The sequence below is a fragment of the Parambassis ranga genome, chromosome 4 (genome assembly GCF_900634625.1).
Source record: "Parambassis ranga chromosome 4, fParRan2.1, whole genome shotgun sequence".
NCBI lineage: Eukaryota > Metazoa > Chordata > Actinopteri > Ambassidae > Parambassis > Parambassis ranga.
Genome location: NC_041025.1, coordinates 15989753 through 16012279, shown reverse-complemented (window position 1 = coordinate 16012279; position 22527 = coordinate 15989753). Strand labels below are relative to the sequence as shown.

Sequence of the window (22527 nt, the reverse complement as noted above, 5' to 3'; positions counted from 1 at the left end):
TGGGAACAAGATAACAGCTATATTTACTGAAGTGATTTCATGCAAAATTACTGCACTGCCAATAAAACACAAACGCTGATTTGCCTGAACACATAATACACACACACACTCAAACACATGTGACACACAAATCTTGCTCCATGTCTGAGAAGTCTAATCTTACAAATCCTTGCTATTAAAAAAAAAAACAGACCTGAATTCAGCCTAAATTACCAGAATGCTGAGAGGTATGTTGCAACACATATAAATGAAAGGAGAATGCAAAACATTGTATAGATGCCTGTACACAAAAGAAGAGACAGAATGTGACTGCAGACAAACAAGAGTTTAGAATCAAACTGGCAGTTATGAATTATGGGAGAAAAACTCTTTGTGACGTCAGTAACACTTCTGTCTTATTGTTGCAGGAAACACTGTGGAGCTGTAACACAGACCGTCAGACATGTGAAGTGGAGGAAAGATGAAGGGATTGCAGATGTAGGATTTGGAGAAAGCTTCCAGCTTTAAGAGGTTTGTAGGTTCACTAAGGTTCACTATTTTCCTTAAATTCCTCAGTTTTTTTTTTAAAGATGAGGTCACACTCATGGCTGTTTAAGTCATCTGAGAGGGATTCAAAATGGCTGCTGGCTCCAGAGGCTAAGCTGTGGTTTTGTGTGGAGGATTTTTCTAGTTTCCTCTGTGCAGGAACAGCAAGCAGATCTGTGAATCATTAGAAGTGAAGTAAAGATTGGACATAATCTGGATTTTGACTTGTTGGCAGCAACGAGATGAAAAAAATAAAACAAAAGATTAGATAGCATCTCGGTAGATGATGCAAATATGACTTAAATTAATACTTCACCTCTTAAATAAATGACAATGTGTTCATTGTCCCCTTAAAGGCAAACAGAGGCTATAAGACATGTTAAAAAGCAGTCCTTCACCCTTGTGTAATGAAGCTATGCGTATGATAGGCTGGAAAGCGAAAAACAATCTGAATTGCCTACATTTTTCCATGGAGGTACAGTAGATGTTTTTGGGACAGATGAATTTGAATTTGAACAGTGAATTAACATTATGTAGAAAAGGCAAAAAAAAAAGCTGTTTTCTATAGAAACCTCACAGTGAGTTCTCTGGCATTCAGTCAGTGCTCGGGGTTTGGTTGGTTGATTTCATCTATTTGCAGTTTTCAGAAGTGCAAATACAAGGTCAGCCTCCTCATTACACAAATGGAATATCAAAAAACTCTGAAACAAAGTGGAGATGGAGATTTGAAGTGCAGAAGGAGTGATGGCGATGTGAGACTGGGCAACTAAAAAAAAATCCACAAAATAAAGCTTTTAAAGGGAAGAGACCATGTGTAATTACAGGAGTGTGAGTGTAGGTGTATCGTGGCATCATCAAAGACAAGGGAATGGACAAGAAAAGAGTGGAATAATGGTGTGAAGCTAATAAAGTGATCAGTAAGACAAGGAGCAAGGCCGGGGGAGGGGACAGGAACTTGACAATGGTGAAGGAAAAAGGACACAAACAAAGTGACCGCAGAGACTGAGGCAGCCTTTGAGACAGACTTTGAGCAGGTAAGGAGGAGGTAAAGATGGAGGACTAGTTGGCAGAGGTTGCAGTCAAACCAGCTGTTCCCCCTTACACTGATGCTCAGCAGTAGACTAATAGGCAGAGTGAGTCAGTGGCTCTGTCTCTTGTCTCCCAGGCTGCCTGGAGGGACTGTATTGATAATATCCCAGCCTGCAAGGCTCAATCCATCCCCTGGGGCACTCAGCAGCAAGTGGATGAAGAGTCCCTGGACGGTCTTTTGGCTCCACAGCTAGACATTGCAGCAGAGGAAGAGATCTGAACACTGTAGAAGGCAGGTACATGCATGCACAGTCACACACACACAAACAGGCACACTGCCCGAACGCCTTCCCCACACCTCATTTATTCTCATTTTGAGTCTCCCCTCTCACACTCGCTGCAGAGCGAGGGGCAGAGAGCAATGATCACAGAGGAGGCGAGGAGATGTATGAGGGAGGGGGATGGAGAGACAAGGGGGGGAAACGAGAGGAGAGAATGACAGCCTGCGCCAAGGATCGTCCTCTTCTCTTCTCTCCCATCAGAAGTGCTAATCCAACCAGCGGAGGTGCAGACCACCGCTCACATCTGCCTTCTCCTCTCCATCTTGTTAGAGGCCATATGGGAGGGAAAGTGACTTCCTGCTGTACTTCCACTACAGGGCTTGTTCCCTCACATTAATACCTTTTCTGCTCAGCTCCATTTGTTACACACACTCAAGACACACACTCAGGGGGAGCCCAGGGCTGTGAATGATGGCCATATGCAGAACTGTGCTCATCTATAACCCCCTGTGGCTGGAACAAAGTACAGTAGGCTCCTTGAGTGTTGTAACCAAGGTTAACATTTGGAGGTGGTGCAGTGCAGTCTGATTCAGCGGCCCTGCACACAAGTATGCCCAGCTGGGTTCTGTGGGTCCATAAAGGTTAGTGAAGTGGGTTTATGAGTAGAAGGTCACCACTTTAAATTTGCATGCATGTAAAAAATCCGGCAGGGAAGGTGAATGAGAAACTTACCACCCCCATCGAGCACCCCGCTGTGAGGAGTCATGTGACAACACTGCACCCAATAGCAGCCAGTGGTCACTGCACAGCTCCCAGGTGTCTGAGCGGGTGTGTTTATATGGGAGCAGCTGAAAAAAGCTGCATGCTCAGCACAAAAACTGATAAACATGATTACAAAAAAAATACAGAACGATATGCCTGATGGATCAAAAGGAACAGGACAAAGATTAGGGTGCTGAATAAGGTGACACAATGAGCAGTGCTTTTGTAAGTGTGTGTCATTACACACAATCTGTTTCTTCACATCATTAGGAGGAAAAATCTCATCTGTTAAATTTGATATTTAATTACCTGTGATATATAGTATTAAAAAATCATATTCATAATTTGATACCACAAAACCAAGTCACATGTGGAGTCTGAATCTTTCCTTTAGAGTAAACAGGTCAGGTTAGCATTACATTAAGCTATCCTTTATTACAGTTAATGTAAACCAGTCAGATCTCAGCGCCTGTGGTCACACCTGAAACACGTCCACAGCTGCCAGCAGCTCCTCACACAGAATCAAGTGTCACCTTGTTCTGTTCAGAGGATTCTCACATACATCCAGCTACATGCTAATTATTTCACACCCACTCCTTTTTTCTTCTTCTGTAAATATATTTACTAAGTAAATAAATATCATAAGTCACTGGGATGAGCTGAGTGAAGATCGTCCAGGCTTCTTGGTGTTTATCTGTTGGTTTATGTGCCGGTTACATGTAGGACCCCCCACTGAGAGCAAAGATGCTGTAAACAAGGTGCTGCACCAGAGACAGCACTGCAGTGGCTGACAGTGAATGTGTTCCTATGAGAATACACTTACACATACACACTGAAAAATGAATACAACATAATAATGAACATATGTAATTGTTCCTAACACACACACATATACCAATGAGCCAGAACATTTGGACTACTCACAGAACTGGGATGCATAAAACAGCGAAGTGAAGCAGGTGTAGAGGCCCGGCATCAGATCATTATGGCGTGGTGGAGCGTGTCTGAAATGGCAGAGCTTGTGTGTCTGACGTGGGGCAAACCATGAAGTTGTGAGAGCGGGAATAAGCTCCATCTCACACCTTAGATTTGCAGCTAACACCTTGATGCCAGAAACCACAAGGCCACAAAGGTCTTGCCATTGCCAGGTGGAGCTTTGCTGGCAGCGAGCGAAGGACCAACAGCGGTGGTCGTAATGTTTTGGCTCGTCGTTGTACGATACATTGCATGCTGCCATCACACACACAGTGGGAAGGAGAGCTACATAATCCGTACCGACACACACCGTGTTGTACACAGGCAATATTTGTCTGATAAGAAAGGTCACTTTTGTCATTTGAAAGCGCACCGAGCACTACAGGGTACACTTTTTAAGCTTTGGTAGAAGGGAAAAGGAGGGCAGCCTCCGGACACCTCGCTCAGCCAGTCATAATTACAGAATAAACCAAGCTGCTCTTTTCCCTCCATGTCATTTGAAATAGTGGATTAAGAGCAGATTTGAAGCCTGGCCATCTGTGTTTTGCTCGAGTGTGCCTCCTTATCTCATCTGAACCATCCACCTCTCACACAGCTCCCAGTCGCTTTTCGCTCTCCAAGCTGGAGAGGTCGGCTTAGGGCCCTGAAACTGGGTCATCGGGGTGTTGGTAAAAAAAATAAAAGTCTGGACATTGGCTGTAAAGCTGCCTGGACCACACACAGGTAGGGGAGAGAGGGATGGAGGAATTGGTGGAAGAGGGATGAAGGGAGTGACGAGTAAAAAAGGTCAGGACAGAACAGTGCAGCCCCGTTGCTGGGAGAGATATTTTTGGACAGCACACAGTGCCAGACAGTCACTGCCCCTGCTCTCGCCTGGTTACAGGGGCCAAGGCCAGAGGGCCTCAAGGTCACGCCCTGCACTTCTTCTGCTGACAGGAAGGAGAGGGGGAGGGGTAGAAGGAGCACAAGAACATACAGGGGATGCTGCTGGTGCAGGTCTAAATAAAACCAACAGGCATGTACATACACATCAGTGCAAGGCGGCTTTCGGGTCAAGATAGAACATGAAAGAGCTGCTGGTAACACACTCCCATTTCTGTGGTGAGTGACAGGTCAGGAGTGTCACCTGTCCACGGGGGCCTCTGCTGTGAAAAGTGATATCACTCTGAGCTTGACCCAGATAGCCCAACAACTGCTTCTGTAATGGATATCGGATGGCCAGGAAGTTTTAAAACCATTAAGCAGCACTTAAATTCAGTGTTTGTAATTAGTTCTGCTTGATTTTGCCAGTTTATTTTTTTTCACAAATCCTTTGATACTATCTCAGGTAATTAATAGTTTAAAAATACCATACAAAACAGCTACTTGCAGAATATTAATACAAGTGCCTGCACTTCACGTTTATTTATACCTTATGTTCCAATCCTCTGGACCAGCACAGGCCTCTGAGGGTTTGCTAATGGACTGTGAGGAAACCAAAGTATATAATTCAGCAAAAGAGCTAAATAAAAATTATATGACTTTAAAGGATATCTTTTGCAGTAATTAGCTTGAACTTGGTGCAGTCTGTGCTGCATATTTATCATAAATCACACTGAATCGGTTCAGTTCCTTAAAGTGAAACTGAAATCACAGTCATGTGTTCTTTATTTCTACAATAACGTGGCACTTTATATGTGTTGCTAATAGTTATGTATAATTAAAATGATATTTTTCCTCTCCACAGACTGGAGGAACGGGTTATCCATGCTAGTGCTGGATTGGCAGCAGCTGGCAGAGAGCCGGTGTTACACCATTGGGAACAAGAGACAAAGTAAAGAAACCTGTGCTGGAGCCTACATGTCATGGACAGACGCTGTGCTGTTACTGAATACTGAGGATCACATCAGCATCTAACCGGACCCAAGTGACACGCACAGGTAAATTTACATGCTTTTTAATGTGCTGCAGCTGAGCAGCTAATTAGCTGTTTAGCCCGCATACCAACATCAGCAGTGCACTTTTCCCCTGGTGAGTGTTTGTTTGATCGCTCATTCAACAAGCTGACGTGCAGGACTAGGTGCCTGTTTGTATGTTAGAAGAGGCAGAGCTGCAGTGTGTTGTCAGTGTAAGCTGTAGCACCTCTTGTGGATGTGAGGGATGTGTGGTGGTTCCAGGTGTCGTCAGTGAACACAGACAAAGATGCAATCTGACAACTTTGTTATTATGTTCTCTTGAGCAGTTTCTGTGGTAATTTTGATTTTCAAGCACATGTACAGTGGGCGCCCGTGTAGCTAGTGGCTGCATAAGGACTGTTGTGGTTTCAGAAAATAAAGTATGTATCCGCTAAAATAATACAGTTATTTTACTGAATTATTGAAATAAAAAATCAAAAATGAATATTAATGTTGCTGCTTTTTTTCAAGGAGATTGCAGCACATTTGAATTGTTAGATTACATACTGTCACATTAAAGTTCTAGTCTGACATAGGTCTATGAAGTCCTATAAATTCTAACACTACTAAAATAGTTTTGTTTTGTTTTTAATTTGGGTCATGCGAGCTCTTGAAATCTCTTCTCTGTCTGTATTTTCCTGCGTCAGCCTGAGGGCAGCTGTCTGCGTATTCAAAGAATAAACTTAACTGCCAGTTTGAAAATAGTGTAAAAAAAAAAAACAAAAAACAGCCTGAAAAATTTCTAATGCAAGAAAAAGAAGTGACAAAAATATTTGTTTAAACATTTTATTGCTATGTAAAATTAAAAATCTCATAATGAAAAGTCAATAACACAAATAAAATCAAGCAAAACAAACATATTTGGCATTGTAAATTGATGTTCAGTATATAGGGGAATAGTGAAAAAAAATAAGATTGTTAGAGAAAAATTCACACTGTCCCACTTTTAAAAGCCTAATCATCATCTCATGGGGTCGAACACAGAGCACGCAAACTATTAAACATATAACACTGTTTTTTATCTATCAACATATCGTACTTGAACTGGGATCCTACAGAAGTTTGTGACAATAACCGTAAATAAAACCCAACTGAACACATGAAGCAGATGTGTTTATTATTGGCACATCCATGATATCCCTGGCACTTGTACCTACAGTACAGCGCAGTGAGTGGGGGGATAAAGAAGGCTCCAGCAGCTCATCCTAGGCAAGTTACTGCTGTTACAGTACATTTGAGCTGACGTCATTCGGCGTGCTGAACAATCTTTAAATCGTGCAACTCATCCTTGTTAACACATCAAGACGACAAATGCAAAAAGTAAAGTGTCTTCCTTCGAGTGCAGCCGACACAAAGACACTATAATGAATGACAACACAAACTTCAAGTATATTCCAAACGCAGCTCCTCCATCTAACCACTACATTTGGCTCTAAAGGGACTAAATTCTAATCATGCAAACACTACAACTGTGCAGCCACTTTCTCTTTCTGAGACAAAGTGCATATTTAGGACCTGGTAGGTGCTCTGTGAGAGCAGAGAGTTTGGCTCTTCACACTGTGGCATCTCCTTCTCTATGAGGCAAAGAGGCTTGGCTTCACTACACTGACATTCTAAACGTTATGTTGCTTAATAGCGCTGCACTTAATATCACACAGGTAAAACATGAAGCGTTAGCATTCAAAAGATTTAACATGAGTCCTCTGCGCACCACCTCTCTACTGTTAATCTGAACTGCAAAGATTACAACATGATGACCATTATAAACATAAAGTCTCTGATATAAGTTATAAATATAAATTAAATTCAGAACGTAGAAAAAAAAACAACTCATTACAGCCGGACAAAATAAGCTTTGTTGTTTTTTTTTACATCCACTTCTTCAAATGTGAGATAGCTTTGATTCCGTATCTGCACTCTGCATCAATATTCACTGCATTCATGGAATACCTTATAAAATAAATAAGTACATAAATAAATAATCCTTGCATTGTTTAGTATTTGTTATTCTTTCCTTTTACAGTACCATGACTTGTAACTGTACAAGTGAATATAATACAGCAATTACAATGACAAAAGAAGGGTGAACCCATCGTCTGGTGTTAACAGGGGTGAAGGAAGGGATTGAGGGTGATGCTGGTCTGCTGGTCTGAGCAGGGCCAAACCAAATAAAACATGAACTACGCCCTTTAGCAATCCCAATTGCTTTGTTGATCTTCCACAAGAGGATTGGGCCAGGGTGAGGCCCCATGCGGTGTCCAGAGCTGCACCAGATTCAGATCCATCCAGGGATTGCTAAGATCTGGGTTTGGCTGGGTGAGAGTCAAGGAAGGGGGGTTTGAGGTCAAAAGGCATGGTGTCAGAAGCCAGGGTTGCCACGGTGACCTCAGAAGTGGCCCATCCTGGCGGCAAAAAGGCTGCGGGAGCGCGGCATGGCCGAGGAGATGCGGCCAAAGCTGGACGAAGGCCACTTCATGATGAACTGGGAGGTCACTGGCAGCAGATACCTGGACAGACGGACAAGAGCGAGGGACGGAGGGATTAGGGGGAAAGGATGAACATAATGAGAGGATTAGTCATGCAAAGGTCACAATTTAGAGGTCAGGGCGCCTTAGCAGGCACTGAGACAGCATATAGCCAATTTCTCATTTATTGGTTCTACCATTAATGGCTGTCTCCATTTTCACAATTCAACTTTAATAATGGGCTGGTGATTTCAGGATATTATGACACCGCCGCCCTTGAAGAAAGAAAAAGTAAAGAAAAAAAGAAAAAAGACCTCTGAGATCCATATGATCTTAAGTGTGTTGAGTTATGTCTATAAAAACTTGGAGAATATACGGAAAATGCCAGTTTTATATCATCACAGGCCAAGTTGACATTTTCTGTCAACTTTATCTGTCTTGTTTTGTGTAACTTACACAGAAATAATGATATATATTCAAAGGACTGATGTGACACAGCTAACGTGGGTACCAAGTGACCTGTTCAATTAGTTTATATGAAGTAATTCCGCATCTTCTCGTACGATTAATTAGAGGCCTCATTCTGACAGAAGCAAATGTCTTTTTTCTGTATCTCTCAGGACAACTGTGGCTTTTCAACTTTGACCCTTACATTTCTGGTATCATGAACAGAAAATCCTCACCTATCATTCCGAGGCACAGTCGTCAGTACCTTTCTAAGACTTTTCTATGACACCTTCCACCGAGACAGAGCAGTGAGGCAGCTCCTGCTAACAGCGTTCCAGTACCTGAGAATGAAACCAGCGTCAGGTTGAGATAGAGTCAAGGAGGGGGCTGAACCCTGCTCCCATCTTCCTTTGCTACTGGAAATGAGTCAGATATGGTTGTCAGAGCAATGTCAGATGATGATGATCAGATCCTGGACAAGGTTAACTGAAGGTTATGCAAATGTTTGGGTTCTGTTCGGAAGACATGAGACAGTCTGAGAGCTTCAAGACTAATCAGTTTGAACAGTGACTTATTTTTGGGGAAGCTCCCCGCTCACTTTGTCATATTATTATATCATACTTTATGTGACCTAATTGCTACAGCAAGGGTCTCTGTCTAATAAAAAAAAACTACATCTAATTCTCATTTAGTTAAATGAGCACAGTGGTCAAAAGGAATAGTCCCTGTGGAAGTGTTTAAGATGTGACAATCTAGTCAAAAGGGAGCCACTGGAGCTGAGGATTACAAAGTGTAGAAATCATATCTTCTTTTATGCTGGTGCAGATAGGACACTTTTTTTCTGACAGCCCACATTCCTTGTGAAATAGCTCTTGGACAAATTAGCTGAGCAGCTTCCTCTGAAGTCGGCCGGAAAGAAAAAAAAAAAAGGCATGTCGCTGAGGGCATCCGTTTCAACACAGCCTCAGACCCAGGAGAGTTAGGGAGGATTCAAATTAACTTGATTTAGTCCAATGAGAGTGTCCTTGAAACAGCTTCAAGTGGGCCGTAGGTATCCCTCCAGCAGATCATCTTCATATGTGACTGGACTCGATGAACAATGGCTCAGTCTGACACTTCCTCTCAATGTTCTCCACTCAAACCCCAGAGAGGTGGGCCGGATATGCTCTGCTTTCAGCCTTTTACATTTGTTTCCATTAGGTAGCTCAAAGTGCAGACTTGGCAGTGGCATTTCATACCATGACTCTGTGACCATACATTTCTGCTTTTTTTTTTCCTTCTCTCTCAGCTCCTCATCTACCATCAACCCCCTTCTATTAGAGTCATTCTACAGCCATTGGGATTGTGTTCATGAGCTTGTGTGGTGATTTCTCTACTCTGCTTCCAAGGTTAGAAACCCAAAGCTGAGGCATGGAAATAGCAGTCGAGGAAAAAAAAAGTATGAGAAGAAAAAGTAAATCAAATATTGAACATTTATTGGGGGTTGTGTGTGTTCTTATGAGCTCCTCTGCTATTCACTTTGAGAATATTCAGCTCATAAAAAATCCACTGTGGTGGTAGTGGCAAGGAGTGGGATGAGAAAGAGGAGGGGGAGCTTCTCACGTCCGAGCGGCTGCTGTCTCTGCAGGCTATATTTAATTGGACCCTCATTCGACATCTTCCAGGTTCGTCCTCCTTTTGATCATGAAGAAGGTCTTGGCAACAACGTGCACGCTTGAAAGCCAGGGGGAGGCTTGTTCATGCACTTGTGCTTTACTTCAATCCATCAGTTGACAGAGAGGCAGACGGATCTCTGCGCTCCAATCCATACATGCAAAGCTACAATCTACCACTGTTTCTCCTGACAGGCCTTTCACGCAAATCTTAAGTCCTCCATTGAGATGCAGCTGCCACAGTGAATTAAGAGGAGGCCAGCCAAAAATAATGAAATACCATGACTAAGGATAGGGAAGGAGACTGCTGCCATAGCTGACGCAATCATAAACCAAGAGGTACGGAGAGGCTTGAAGGTTATCTGCAGCCCACATCCTGCTCAACAACACCCCAATTAACCCTAATTACTTCCACACTTTTCAAACAAATGAAAGTTAATAGAATCTGAAACTTTTGTCATCAGGGGAAAATTCAGGGTCAGGGTCTTTGGGTATTGACAGTAATTCCAGGCTTAACAGGAAAGTCATTAGTGGGGCTATTTAGCTACTTCTTGTCATCTGCCCACACAGACGGAAGGACTTTCCTTTGACCCATGAGGCTGTTGACACACCTGATCAGAGCTCTTCACTCAGGAAGGATGCTTGAACAAGAGCGGGCAGGTGTGGTCAACAATGGAGACCCTCTGGAGACCAACTAATAGACCGACTTTGACATGTGTGCCAGAGGCTGCACAGATCTATGTTAAGTGTTATGTATATATTATACACAGCACAGCATAGGGATTTAAAAGAGCCAAATATAAACTGGCTTATATTGTGATTAATATACAGAACCTTTTATATGCCTATAATGCCCTCTGTGGCCATTACAGGGATTGCAGTTGGCACCTTGTTGCTCTGGTGCATTCTCACACTGCATATGATCATGAGCAGTCATCCTGAGCCTGTGATTTGATGTTGCACTGTGTTTTGCTGTGTCATGTATGTGGAAACACGTCTAACAAACCCGCATAGAGGCTTTTTGTTGAACTCTTAATGAAATATAGAGTGCAACTAATGTGCTTCACTGTATGGATGTGGCATTATCTACATCATAATCTGCTTGTTTACTAAAGCTGTTTTCAAGCAGCAAGCTGGCCAATTTACTAGTCAATGAGCCCTGAGAGTTTTTGTTTCATTAATGAGTTTTCAATTTTTCTTTGTTAGCAGGTGAGCTAGTGTTGTATACTGAAGCATGACCAACACATCCACTGGATTTTATCTTTTATATACTGTAGATGTGGGTGATCACCGCAGAACCAATTTACACTTTGCTCACACAATGGCATTTTCTCCAAATGTTTACATGTAAAACCTTTGAAAGATAGGTTTACATTATCCATTTGTGTCTTTTCAAGCATTACTTGAAAAGCATGTTTGTACATCAGAAGTTTTTTACCTTCATTATTATGTGTGTCCTTGCTGATGCACTGTTAATATAACAGAAAATTTTCATGCAAAAATGCAACAAAAAGCTGTCTGACAAGTGTGTTTTTATCAGGAAGACATTATTAGAAATTCTTTTTTGTCGGACTGTGGATTTTGTCCTCTGTCTCTTACAGGGGAAGTGTTGAATCCCTCAAAATTACTTGACATTTGGATGGGAATACAGCAGAAATAGTATGAGATTAACAGAGTGTGAGTCCCTGAAGAGGGACGCATGATTGTTGTGTAACAGTCACATGATGTGCATGCACACCCACACACCCTCATACACACACAGTTTACCCTCTCATATAAAGCTTATGCATCAATGAGAAAATAATCCTAATTGCTTCTCAGCTATCTGAAGTGGTGGTGGGTTGCGACTGTCCCCTTGCATGCCTGATGGAGAGATGTGAGCCACTTGTGTTGTGAAACGGCAAACCGCACCATGTAAGCTGAGCCATTTTCTGAGAAGAAGAGAGTGGTGCTTAGGTTGATGCCGTGCAGGTGAGGCGCAGTTCCCACTGAGGCCACTTGTACCGAATATGCACTCAGGGTAAGATGCTCTTGATAAAAGCTTTGAGTGAAGGGCATAGTTTAGCATGTGGCAGCAGGGTGATCGGCTGGTGATGTACTGCAAGCTGGCAGAATGGTTGCGGTGTTGACCAATAGTGCTCCAAACAGTCTCAAAATGTTTCCTCTTCTATCACGTTCCGTTTGCACAAGCTCTTTATAGTTTTAAAAAAAATGGAAATAATGCATCCCATTCTCACGCTAAATTAATCAATCAAATATGATGTTAGTAAGGGAAAGGAGAGGAAACCATGCTAGACTGTTGGTTGTGCAGGTAAAGCAACCATTTTTGTTTTTTGCAGAAAGCAGTGAATAGGGACAGTGCTGGAAGATGGGGGGTTTAGCAGAACTAAACCAAGCAGAGACCTGCATCGAGGGGCGAGGAGACGGAGGAAGAGGAGGAAGAAGAAGCGGCAGCGACAGCAGCAGGAGTGGGGCCATGGGTAGAGGTTGGTCCAGCAGCGAATGGAAAGCTTTTTTACACAGACATATATAGACACAGAAGAAATAAGGAGAGACAGACCAAAGCATGCTTAAAGGGACTCTCAAGGATACCTACTGTAAATATATGGCTACAACAGGGTATCAATTTGTGCAAAAAATCCAATTATATTTAAAAGATATATGTCACCTGAAAAAATGATGTTGATGTCAAAATAAACATATCAATAGTAACTGTCAAATTAGTCAAATTAGCTCTTACTGGGCACAGAGCCTACATACCTGTTTAACAGCTGAGGTTTTTATACAGTAGGCGCAAAGTGATAGCCTGTTAAAATATGCGCAAGAGTTATGAATCATGTAAAGCGAGGCCCCAGGAAAAAAGGAGCTCTCTCTCTCGCGTAAGGTCATTTGCTGCACAGACTCATCTGGGCTCTAATTGAATTAAGCAGGCCTCGAGGGGCCCCGGGCTAACCTGAGCGCTAATCTGTGGGCCATTATTTCCTGTTAACAGCACACTCCCTCTCTTTCCCTCTCCCATCCCAGCTCCCTCCCCCTCTGCCTGCCCAAAGCATATGTGATTTAAAAAGTTCGCTCGTTCCAAACCTGAGCTGCTGTCTGCAGGGATCGACCTTAAAAATAGAACAAGGCTGATTTCTGCTTGTTTGTTTTTATCAGGGTTTCGTGATGATGATGGCTCTAAGGCTCCGAGGCGGAGGACTGCTGTAGAAATTTCAAATCAAAGTTTTCTCGTCTGTTGATTTAAAGTGTATTTGTTTTAATGATTTTTTGACGGTGGGAGTTTTAAATTAATGGCTTTTCTGGTGTTAACCACTTTTACACCTGGACCTAAAAATGAGAGGGAGGCACCAAAATAAATATTCATCAAGGATGTTTCTTGTTATCTTTACACATGTTTAACCCCCCAGTGGACTTATTGCCCCTTATTTGTAATGTTAACGTTTTGATACTTAGGACCATATGGTGTGCACCAGCTTAATCAGTAAACTAGGACAAAATTAACTGTGAAAATAAACCACTCATGGGTCTGTGACCCGTGTCTTTAACAACAGTTTACATGTGCTTTGCAGAAATTTAGATCAACACTAAAACTCAACATCTTGCACAAGGACACCGGCTGAGTGCAGCTTGAGCCCAGGACCTACCACACACTTGAATTGTATCCTTGAATCTTATCCAGCCTCCCTACTGTACCATGGACTATCTATTGCGGAAGAAATGCTGGGGAATTCAAGAAGTCAGTGGGGAGATCTGAAAGGGTTATGCGGCCCTCTCACCTGGTGTCATCCCATTCAGGGCTGAGTCCGGTCAAAGAGCCGCGGGACTCGGAGACAAACTTGTAGACAACCAATAGGCAGTCCCGGCACAGCTGGACCAGCCGGCGGCAGCACTGCAGCTCCTGTGGTGACACCACCTCACTGCTCTTGCTGAAGATGGTCTCCCACGATGAACTGGAGAGGAAGGAGAATGCATGCACACAAACTCAAATTAAATTCACAGATATCACCAGGAATAGACAAGTACAATGCAAAGTCTATGCACATGCGTGTGTGTGTGCCTTCTTGCTGTGCGTGTGTGCATATCCATTTGCAGCCAGACATACAGGAAGACAGCGAGACACACAGGGGAAGGATGAAACAAATCCAAGTACAGTTAACCCCCTTTACAACCCCGGACATACCCCTGACTGTGAGAGCTTCAACAACTGAGACACACAACCCCAGGGGGTACTTTTGATGTCTACCCCTCTTTACGCCTTTGGGAGATGGGAGGTGTTTCTTTTAAAAGGGTTCAAAACTGTGTGCATTTCAATTCTGTTCCTCTAAGTCGTTTTCAAAGCCTGTTGAATTCATCGCCCACAATAGCTGCTAGGCCGTTTGATTGTTGTTAAGTCCCTTAGATAAAATATCAAACAAGAGACGGAGGGGAGAGGGGAGGCGAGGAAGGGGGCTTCACTTGGATTTGGAGTGTGCCTTTTCGAGATGCACTGCTTCGACATCTCCATGTGACATCGGGGGCCCCCTGTTGCGTTCATCCATGTTGGGGCCATGGCTCGCTGTTGGGAGCAGCTAGACGATAGGCTAGCAAGCTAGTTGGATCATCCAAGGCTGGCTGTGATCAGACAAAGGCTACATGGGGTGCAGCATGCTGGGGGTAGCTGAGGCTAGGCTAAGCTAATCCTCACAAGCAAATACCCCTCCACCCTGTCTCTCCGCTGTAGCTTATTTTCCATCACTCTCCTCTTCACCTTTTCTCAACCACAAGGTTCCTCTTTTTCTCTCTTTCCGCTTGTATCAGCTCATTCATCCCTATCAGCTGCTCACACTTTTCCTCAATTAAGCAAGGGAGGAGGAAAATGGAGAACTGTAGGCAGGGACTTAAGTTACACCCCCTGAGCCCTCTGTGTCGTGGGGAACACGGCCTCCGAACAACTGAACTGTAAAGAATATGGAGAGGAGGAGATGTGAGAAGGTCACACCTCGATCATCAGAAGAGATGTAAAGTAGCAGCTGTCTCAGGCTTGTATATCTGTGTGTGGTGCTGCATGTGTGTGTCTCTTTGAGAGTGCTAATGTGTGACTTGGCAGAGAAAAAATGATGATGCATCTGAAGCTGTCTCGCTGTATGTCTGTATTTCAGCGATAGAGACTATACTATATGTCTGTAGGAACGCCTTTGTGAGCCACTGGTGGAAAAAGGTGTTTGTGTGACACGTTCAAGTGAGCCTTAACTGCAATGACTTATCTTGAAAGAAAACCACTTTCTGTCACTTTTTAAAGTAGGAAAATAAATGAAAAGGGGCCACAATGAAACTTCAGAGTATCAGATAACAACTCAAACTACAGGAACTAAGAGGCCTTCATTCACCTTCTCTCAGCCTCCATCCCTCCCCCCTCTTTTTTCTTGCTCTCACCTGTGAAAAAGTCCTGATTAACAGCCCAGGTTTGTGACCTTAATTTGCACCCTGTCTCCACACAGTAACATGTTTCTTTCATGTCAAGAGCTTTCAGGAAAGTGCAGTGGGGTCTGGTTGGTCTGTCACTCATTCGCTGTCATTCAGCCGGCATTTCTTCAGCAGTCATACTGAACGGAAATGGCAAATTGTCCCTGCTGTCACTTAAACGGATATACTGATGAACGGTGGGCTTGGGGAAATTGTGTGGTACATGGACCTCTGCTTGTACAAATGGAAGACAGACACAGTGCAATGAATGAAGTGGTAATTGGCTCATAGCATGATCACTTGTTTGTGTTGATTCCGAAGAATTGCAGTTCATGAACAGCTCCTTTCATTCAGGGAAGTTTTTTTAATACTTGCAGCAATTTCGGTGTCATCAGCTACAGTGAAAAATAAACATTACAGGCACTGATTTTTTTATTCGGGTTTTTTGTTTTTGTTGACTGCATTTTTTTCTGAATTCTGAGATAATAAACCCACTGAAACAGATATTATAAAATGACTTGGCAATGATGACAGCCATCTCCACTGTACCTCTGTGTCATTATGCACACAAACATGCTTGTCAGATTGTTGAAAAGCATCAAACACCCCCAAACTATTTCATAACTTTCTACAGCTGACAACTTAACAATCACTCCCACTTCATATATTTTGGTGTTACAGGTGGTCTGTAATTGTTCTACTGTAACAATTAATTTAGCCTTTTTTCAGGGAGCTGTTCAGCATGACTTGGAAGATGAGTCTTCATTCAAAGTTTGATATGCAGTCAACATTTGGTCACATTTAGATTTTGTCACCCATGTCCCATAGTGGCTGGACCCTTATAAAGTGTTGTCAACTTTGTCAGATGGCTACACCCAAACCCAGCTTAGAGGCACAAGGCCCATTCGTCCTGTTTGCTTCTGTCAAACAGAACATCAAGAATCATTGAAGGCACACTATTCCTGCCAAAGGGACTATACTAGACACACTTGCGCAAAATTTAAGTTAAGTTCAGCAAAGGTTACCCTACCCGGTGTTGGAGAAGCAGTTCCAGAGGCCCTGCCCATGGCTCCATAGCAATCGGTTGAAGACACGGTTAAAAACCCGGTAGATGTGGAGGCTCTCTACGTCTGGCTCCCTCCAGATCCGCTGCAGGGCCGAGCGTACATTGGTACGTACAATATCCAGCACCTGGGTGACAGAGAGAGTGACAGGTTGAGATGAAAAGAAAAAACTGGTTTATTTCGAGCATGTGATAATGATAGAAATCAATGCTGCAGTGTAAAAGGTGACAGTGTTGCTAATTGATATGCGAGAGTTGGCATTTGTTCTAAGTGTAATGTATCTTTTTTCTCTGTCTTACCTTAATATTACCAATCATAGAGGCTAATGCATGCACTCAGTGACAGAGAACTTGAATTTATGAATAAAAGTAGTGCAGGCAAAACGTCCAAAAAACAATATTATAATTAGACTTCACTACTAAACTAAGTTTTATTGCTGCATTTTTGCAAGAGTGCATGCAGCAATGTCTCATTTGTGTGTGTGTCTGTGGTAGAGGCAGGACAAAAAGTGTTGGCGCAGACAGTGGAGAGTATGGGAGAGGACTAATTGCTGCACCAACGTCAGTCTTGGAGAAAAGGTGTCAGAAGTTCCCGGGCGGTCTAAGGACACCTGCGCCAGCCTTCCATCTTCCCTTTTCGATTTTTCATCCTTCCCCACCTCACTGCCTACTCTTCCTCACTTCTTTCTTATTTCACCCCGCTCAGAGTGCAGCGCTGTGGCTCTTTTGACTTTGATTCCTCACTCCTCATTACTGAAGTGCCCATCTGACTGTGTCTGCGCACATGTGTGTGTGTGTGTGTGTGTTTGTAATGCAAAGAGTCAAGATATCCCTACAGCAACATGAGGCGAGCGAGACATGCATACACACTCAGACAAACTGATAGATGAGTAAACACACACACAGATATGTTTTGGTATGGTAATCAGATGGCAGAGCAGTGGGCGCTACGTTCCTGACCTCTGCCTGCTGCTCATTAGGCTGCTCCACTCCAAATAAAACATCAGCTTGCACCACCACAGCCCACAACACAGCAGAGCACAGTTGTGCAGAAAGCAACGGCTCAGAGATCACATCATTACTGACACGCCTACTGGATGCCATTTCACGTCTTGTCCCCCTCTTCTGTTTTGTTTACATCCTATTTGGTGTCTCTGCCTCTCACTGTCTGACATGGTAATGATCTTCATGCTTGCCTTATCTTTTTTATCTCCGAGGTTTGATTTGGGGATTATTTCCAAGCTTTAAAAGTTGTTCAAAAGCTTACAAAAGAATAGGTAGGAGTGCTGACATTTTGTCATATTCACCAGGTTTAACAATGTCCATTCTGCACAGTGACAGCACAGACCCTGTGACAGCCAGGGCAGAGGCAGGCAAGTTATACAGGCGTCAAAAGATAAATGTGCTCCTTTTTTTAACACTTTTACAATTAACAGCTCCAAAACTCTACAATTAAACCGTAATTCACTGTAATTATTTGCCTTTAAAGAGATTATAACTAACCCAAGCTCTCTTTAAGACATATTAATTTGTACTTTTTTACATTCCGAAGAAAAACAGCATGACATATAGCTTTGGATTTTCTTATGTTACTGGAACTTCTCTCTTATGTATGTACGTATGTTGAGATTTATGATCTGGTCCACTGTAAAAAAGGCCACTAGGCCACCAGAAATGTGTTAGGATGTAAAGATATTGTATTATGTAAGCTATCAAAGTGTTGGTGTCATAGTTTGCATCCACCAGATAGATTTTGTTTTTTGACACAAGACTCACCTTCCGTTGTTTTGTTGAGTCTAACTTCACTAGCCAGTAGGAGGCCACTTTCGGTTTATGATATTTCCAGTTGTCGAGGATCTGTGACAGAAACATTGGTGTTTAAAATCTTAAAAACATTTTTAATACTTTTCCTGATACAAGACATATCTTACTGAAAAGAACAGGCATGTAAAATATTAACAACCTCAGAGGAGAGCACAGTCCCACAGCCATTTTATTACATTTGTTGTTCCCTGTCACAACTCAGAGTTACTACAATATTCTTATGGGGCTGTTTAATCCCTGCCAAAAACAACAATAATAAAGAAACACATCGAGGTAGAATGCTGCCTGCTTGGGGAAATTAATACATTTATTAGGTTAACTTGGCTTAAAGTTAAAAGGTGTACCTGAAGTAGTGTGCTACTCTACCAACCTGTCATTGCCAAGAGCTCCATTCTAACAGTTAAATAAGTGCTCATAAATAAACTCATTCTATTTGTATTTTAAATCTATAAGAACACCCCAAAAAACACACAGGCAATTTATAGAGTTAATTCCCACATCCACACACTCATCTTGGCAGACTTCTTTCATGCTTCAACCCAGACATTAAACTGTTTTCGCACATGAACTCCAAACAAAGCCCAGAGAAGTGGGTCTGGACATTGTTCACAGTCGACTGTGCATCTGTTAATTTAATCAACTTTTGGCTTTCACATCCGAGTCCTTGTTATGGAAACGTTTCATGTTCAGACATGACAGTATTATTATTGATTGAGCAGCGACGCTTGTATGACATGTGGTGCAGAAAATCTATCATACAAGGTGAGAGATTGTTTACTGCAGATGTTATTTTGATAATTTCAGTGCTGTCGCTCCATATTAACATCAAAGCAGATCTTGTAAAGCATTTCTAATGAATTGCTCCTGACAGCTACATTGCTCGAGGCCATTTTTAAACATGAAACCATCATGCAACAATTGCCAGAAAAGCTCGTATTCTATTTATTTGAGAATTTTACTGCAGCAACAAATGCAGCAAATAAAACACGACGAGGAAGAAGTGTGATCTTTGGTTCTTTAGGATAGAAAGCTCGATGTTTTGTGCATTGTCAGAAATCCTCAATGCTGATTTTTTCCCATGCATTTGCTCATGGTGCCAACATTACTGTGTACCTACAGGCTCTGTTATTGTTGTTGTGTTGACTCAGTCTACATCTCCCCACTGGTGCACATACCTCGCACGTAGCGTTGTAGATCCCGTGCAAACAGCACTCCCAATGGGAAGCTCCAGTGTAAACTTAATGTGTGCTCACATGCGCATAAACACACAGGGCTGGGCTTTCACCATTTCAGAGGACATATTACATTGACTTTCCTGCAAACTCACCCCAGCCAAACACCTCCCTACCCTTAAACATACCTTTTAATCTGAAATTTAATGATTTGCATTTTGGGGCCTTGCTGGAAGGCAGGTGCCCACAGTGCAACTGTGTAAACATTTATTCACATCCCCTTAACATGAGTAACACAACCACACACACACCCACGCACACACACCATCTACAGATTCACAGGGATAAGGTATACTGAGTAAACACTTTGTTCATATTCCAGAAAGTTGCTTGTTTTGCTATTCTTGTTTAGTTTTCCCTCTCAGTAAGAACCTTATGAACAAGGTGAGAAATTGTTTACTGCAGCACATCACTTGCGCGCCTTGTTATTTCGTCTGGTAAGCCGCACGCTCATTTGTCACATTGTGTTTCATGAGTACACAAATAACCCTCAATTAAAGCACAACAAAATGCATTGGATACGTTTCATCTTTCAATGGTTCCGACTGCGACACGGAAAAAAAAAGCAAAGGGTTTTGAGTGAAAGATAAAGGAGGCAATTACTTGGATACAAACACGTCATTAGCCCAATTAGACCTCAACTTTAGATCACGGGAAGCAGAAAATGCCAAAGAATTGTTTGCATGCCAAGTGAACACTCCTTCTCTCCCGAGGCAAAGAATCAACGGTACAGGTGCACTCGCTCATCTGCGTTTCCATGGTGCCCTCATTAGGGTTCGTTAACAGTACAGGTGTGCTGGTAATTGTCCCTCACAACCCTGATACACCCAGATGTTATGCACACACATACATCTTGTTTTTTCTTGTGAGAGCACTAATTTTCCATCAAAACAACTACATCTTAATTGTTAAGCAAGATTTCAGTCATTGTATCATGTTAAATGTTAAAAACTCGCTTATTATTAAATAAGGAAATGTAACTAAAAATATTTAAAATATTATTACCACCTCTGGATTACCACCTGGTAAGAGTCAAAATAAAGGAATTTTAACTACTATAAATACCTTATAGCCCCTTTTACATCACACGAAAACCATCAGCATTTATTACTGTATAAATGCCTTCACATTAGTCACAAGCATTGTCTCTAGATCTGATCAGCAGCAGTAAAAACATGACAGCCAGGTGACCACCATGATTTACACTTCCTTTGCAGTGCGGCTTGGTCGATACCTGGTCTGGCTCTTTGCCATCTCAGCTGCGAATTCAGTCCTTCTTCATTAACGCATCATGCAAACATTGATGATTCTGTGTTCATTCTGGAAGTCTCCTCCACTTTGCACTGTACCCAGGCTGTGTGTGTATGATATTTAACATAACACACCTGAGGAGATGCACCATTTAATCAGTTTACCTGTGTGTAAAAAAATAAAAATCATTTTAATATCAATTTAAAAAATTACCAAAATTTCCCTTTCAAATGTCCTCCTATAGGATGATGCTGTTGTTAATGCAGCCCTATAGCTTTCTAATGTTAAATTTTGATTTGCCTCTTTGGGTCTACTTCATGTGTATCCTACTGAAAACTATTTTTTTATCTACTGAAGAGTTTGGTGGTATTTTTGTCATCATTTGTGAGTGACGGCGGTCAGGCCGGCTGCTGTCCTTCCTGCACTGTGGGAACTGTGTTACTGAGCAGACAGCTGGTTCTGAGGACAGCCGTGGCCGTAATGGAGGTCAGAATGGACGGATGAGCGCTTTCACGGTACTTTTATGTCGCTGATGTGGGCTTCTGGTGTGAATTCAAGGTGAACCTCTGTCTCTCTGTCGCATTTTCTAAGTAAGCCCTTTTTTTTTACTTTGAAAAAAGGAATATCAATTTCCCATGTTTTTCTCTGCAGTAACTTTTAACATTTTGCACAAACTATAATAAAAACATATGGAGAAAGTGTCTAAGGCTCACTAAGGCTGGTGAGGCTTCTAATACCTAGTTACAGAAATAGAAAAATACAGGATGTTTTCTGTTTAACTGATGCTTTGTGGAAACAGTAGGCATCAGTGAGCAGTACTACATTAACTTCATGTATAGACAACACAATTTACATCTATAGATTCTGGAATACTATATCTATAAAGCAAATGATAAAAAAACACAAAGAGACACATACAGGCACACATGTGAAAACATGTACACAACAAATGGCCGGACACTGAGATCTGACCAGAAATAGAGGAGGCATTGATTAATACAAAGGAGCAACGGGGAATAGTGGGGCTGCAAACTGACCGACAGGTTGTCGCTGGGGTTGTTTGAAAGACAATGGGAACTGAGCCAGAGAGGACTGTCTATTGTAAAGGGAGCCAAGGAGGTCACTTTTAGTTAGGCTGTGGAGTGACCGCACCTGGCTGCACAGGGGCTCTGGGAATACAGTGTGTCTGGATTTCTGGTCAACGCTTGTACTCCATGATCCCTCTCACTACATTTTCTTTTTTTTTTGCTCATTGTAGTACACACAGAAATAGACCTCTGATGTTCACAGAAACTAGCACGCTCACATTCTGTGAATTACAAATGTTGCACCCACCTCGTCCAACACTGCCTCGGCCTCTTCCTCCGTTTTGCCGGGAAACCTGATCCTCATGGCAGTGAGCACTGCAAGGGTCTGACGCACCAGCTCTGCCTCCTGCTCTTTACTTCTCAGGCTGATAAGCGGCTCACCCTACAAAAAAACAGGATCATTCAAAACACATTTCATATGTTCGCAATATATTCCCTAAACACAAAGGCTTTCATTTACATACTAATGTTTGGTAACATTTCCCAACAGTGTGTACATGTGTAATTATTATACTATGAATATTAGTCATTATTCATCAGGGCCACTGTAAATGTCA

At 42.4% G+C, this 22527-nt stretch overlaps 1 protein-coding gene across 1 annotated transcript in view; it reads right to left on the bottom strand.

Annotated features, from left to right (window-relative positions):
• Positions 1–7457: 7457 nt before the first annotated feature.
• ttll7 (tubulin tyrosine ligase-like family, member 7) overlaps positions 7458–22527 on the bottom strand; it is a 60688-nt gene continuing 45618 nt past the window's right edge. The window contains exons 16-20 of the mRNA XM_028403927.1: positions 22218–22352; positions 18352–18432; positions 16543–16703; positions 13847–14020; positions 7458–8013 (exon numbers count right to left, since the gene is read on the bottom strand). Of these exons, the coding sequence (XP_028259728.1) occupies positions 7893–8013; positions 13847–14020; positions 16543–16703; positions 18352–18432; positions 22218–22352 (672 nt within the window). The 3' untranslated portion in view covers positions 7458–7892. The remainder of the gene's footprint in view (positions 8014–13846; positions 14021–16542; positions 16704–18351; positions 18433–22217; positions 22353–22527) is intronic.